At 44.2% G+C, this 2,500-nt stretch overlaps 1 protein-coding gene across 1 annotated transcript in view; it reads left to right on the top strand.

The window, feature by feature from the left end:
- prcp (prolylcarboxypeptidase (angiotensinase C)) overlaps nt 1-2,500 on the top strand; it is a 31,314-nt gene that overhangs the window by 20,568 nt on the left and 8,246 nt on the right. The window contains 1 exon segment of the mRNA XM_070439353.1: nt 1,739-1,929. Within this exon segment, the coding sequence (XP_070295454.1) occupies nt 1,739-1,929 (191 nt within the window).

Genomic DNA, 2,500 nt, shown 5'->3' with positions numbered 1-2,500 from the left:
CCTGAACCCTGCAACCCTAACCTCTGAAACCCTGAACCCTAAAACCCTGAAACCCTTAAACCCTGAAACCTAACCCTGAACCCTAAACCCTAAATCTGAACCTGAACCCTAAACCCTGACTCTGACACCTGAACCCTGACCCTGCTAGTGCTTGCTCACCCTCCTGAGGATGCTCCACATTCCTGTTAGTTATCTGACCTGTCCACTCTCCATTACTGATTCAATACTAATAAATATATCACTTTCAGTGCAATTTTTTTTTTTTAAACAAACAACGTTTGCGGTCCTCATCGATATATATAATCCTAAATCGTCTAGTGGTGCAGCAGGTTACAGACACGGAGAAGCTAAATGGACATTTGGAGCTGGTGTGGCTCAGTGGTTTAATGTATGCCTGCCCTATGGGTGGTTTAAGCGGTTTAGTCAGTGAGCTTTTTATGACAAAGCTAATGTGATTATGTGAGGACTGTGGGAAAGGGAGTATGAGGTGCTTAAAGGGGGGAAATCTGTTGGCAAAGATGTAATGTAGGAGACTAATCCTATCTGAAAAGTAGAGAGGGATGCTTTAGAAGCATTGCTGGAGTTTTTTTTCTTCATGGTATAAATCTGCGTTCAGACATGGCTGTTGCTCTACCCCTCCTTCTCATATATCCATCGACATCCTCCCCCTTCCTCCTCAACCCCTTCTCCTCCTCCCTCCTCCCTCCTCCCTAGCCCGCCTGTAGACAAAAGCCTCAGTAACAGCCTCCATTCTGCCAGAACTCCCAGTCCAACGTCCTTACAAGGCAACCACAGTCTCTCCAACAGCCTTTACAAAGACTGACAAGAACAAAAAACTAGCTAGCGACAGAAACAGGACAGCAGCAAACTCTGCTGCTACCATGACAACTACCAATACAGTAACTATGTCTGAAAGCAAACCCGAACGATGAACAAAAAAAATATATATATATCCCATTTTAAATGTATCTCCTGCAGTAATTTCACTGAGTAATTGAAAACGTCACTTTCATAATGTTGAAGTTGTCCTGGTAGGTTGAGAATGAGGAGGGGGGGGGGGGGGGGGGGGGGGGGGGGGGGAACCATAGCTAGATCGTTAAATCTTTTAACCTCCTCATGCATGGCTAAACTAAATATGTCTCCCCGCTTTGCTAAGCGCAGAGCTATATATTTAAGTTAAGCCTTTAGTTCCATTCCACTCAATTTCATATGTAAATTAGACACTACATTTTTTTTAAAAAGTGAAATGGTGTTTCATGAGAAAACAACCGGTAAACGGCTCCGAGACGAGAGAGAGAGCTTTCTAACGTTGGTTGAGCCGTTTGGATTTGGACTGAAATGGAACTGAGGTGTTTGTATTGTAAACAAAGTGCTTTAAAAGATTACCTTTAAAAAAACTCTTACTTATTACCTAGTATTACCTTAGTATTACTATTTAATTAGCGGGTAAAGTATTTTCACTCTGCTGTTGTCAGACATGTATTAATTCATTAGTAATTGTTCCATGTTTGTGCTTCATGTGACAAACACTGACCAAAAATATCCTGTATTTAGTATACCGAGACAATAATTCTCATTTCTAAACCCAAAGTGTCTGCCTACTTTAAAAAATTAAAAATCTCTCCATCCGTGCTATCTTTTCTTGTTTTGTTCCCAGGTGGTGTGCCATCATCCATTACAAATATTAACTTGTGCTTGTATTTAGTTTATACACGAGTCATTGTTGTTTTGTTCCCAGGTGGTGTGCAAGCACCTTGGTTTTGACCCCAGCAGTGTGTCAGACTACCAGTTGTTAGGGGGTATCTCTGAAGCTGCCAGAGTCTACTACAACTACACAGGAAACTGCCCCTGTCTCAACACCTCCTCTACGGCTACAGGGAACCTGGGCTTCGTCGGCTGGTACTACCAGGTAACACAAACTCACAGGCTGTTCCTAAAATGGCGCCCTATTCCCTATATAGGGCTCTGGTCAAAGGTAGTGCTCTAATTAGGGAATAGGGCTCTGGTCAAAGGTAGTGCTCTAATTAGGGAATAGGGCTCTGGTCTAAAGTAGTGCTCTAATTAGGGGATAGGGCTCTTAGGAACCTCTAGTCTGGGCCTCTATATGGACCCTCTAGTCTGGTCTTCTATATGGACTCTCTAGTCTGGTCCTCTATATGGACCCTCTAGTCTGGACCTCTATATGGACCCTCTAGTCTGGACCTCTATATGGACCCTCTAGTCTGGTCTTCTATATGGACCCTCTAGTCTGGTCCTCTATTGGACCCCCTAAGTCTGGTCCTCATATGGACCCTCTAGTTGGTCCTCTATATGGACCCCTAGTCTGGTTCCTCTAATGGAACCCCCCCCCCCCCTTTCGCCTTAAAAAAAGTTTTTTCCCTGGGCCCCCCCCCCTCTATATGGACCCCTCTAGTCTGGCTCTATAATGAACCCTCTCTAAGTCTGGTCCTCTATTGGACGCCTCTAGTCTGGACCTCTATATGGACCTCTAGTCGGACCT

Source organism: Salvelinus sp. IW2-2015, unplaced genomic scaffold, assembly GCF_002910315.2.
Source record: "Salvelinus sp. IW2-2015 unplaced genomic scaffold, ASM291031v2 Un_scaffold1587, whole genome shotgun sequence".
NCBI lineage: Eukaryota > Metazoa > Chordata > Actinopteri > Salmoniformes > Salmonidae > Salvelinus > Salvelinus sp. IW2-2015.
The sequence above is the reverse complement of the archived record's forward strand: the minus strand, read 5'-3'. Positions and strand labels throughout refer to the sequence as shown.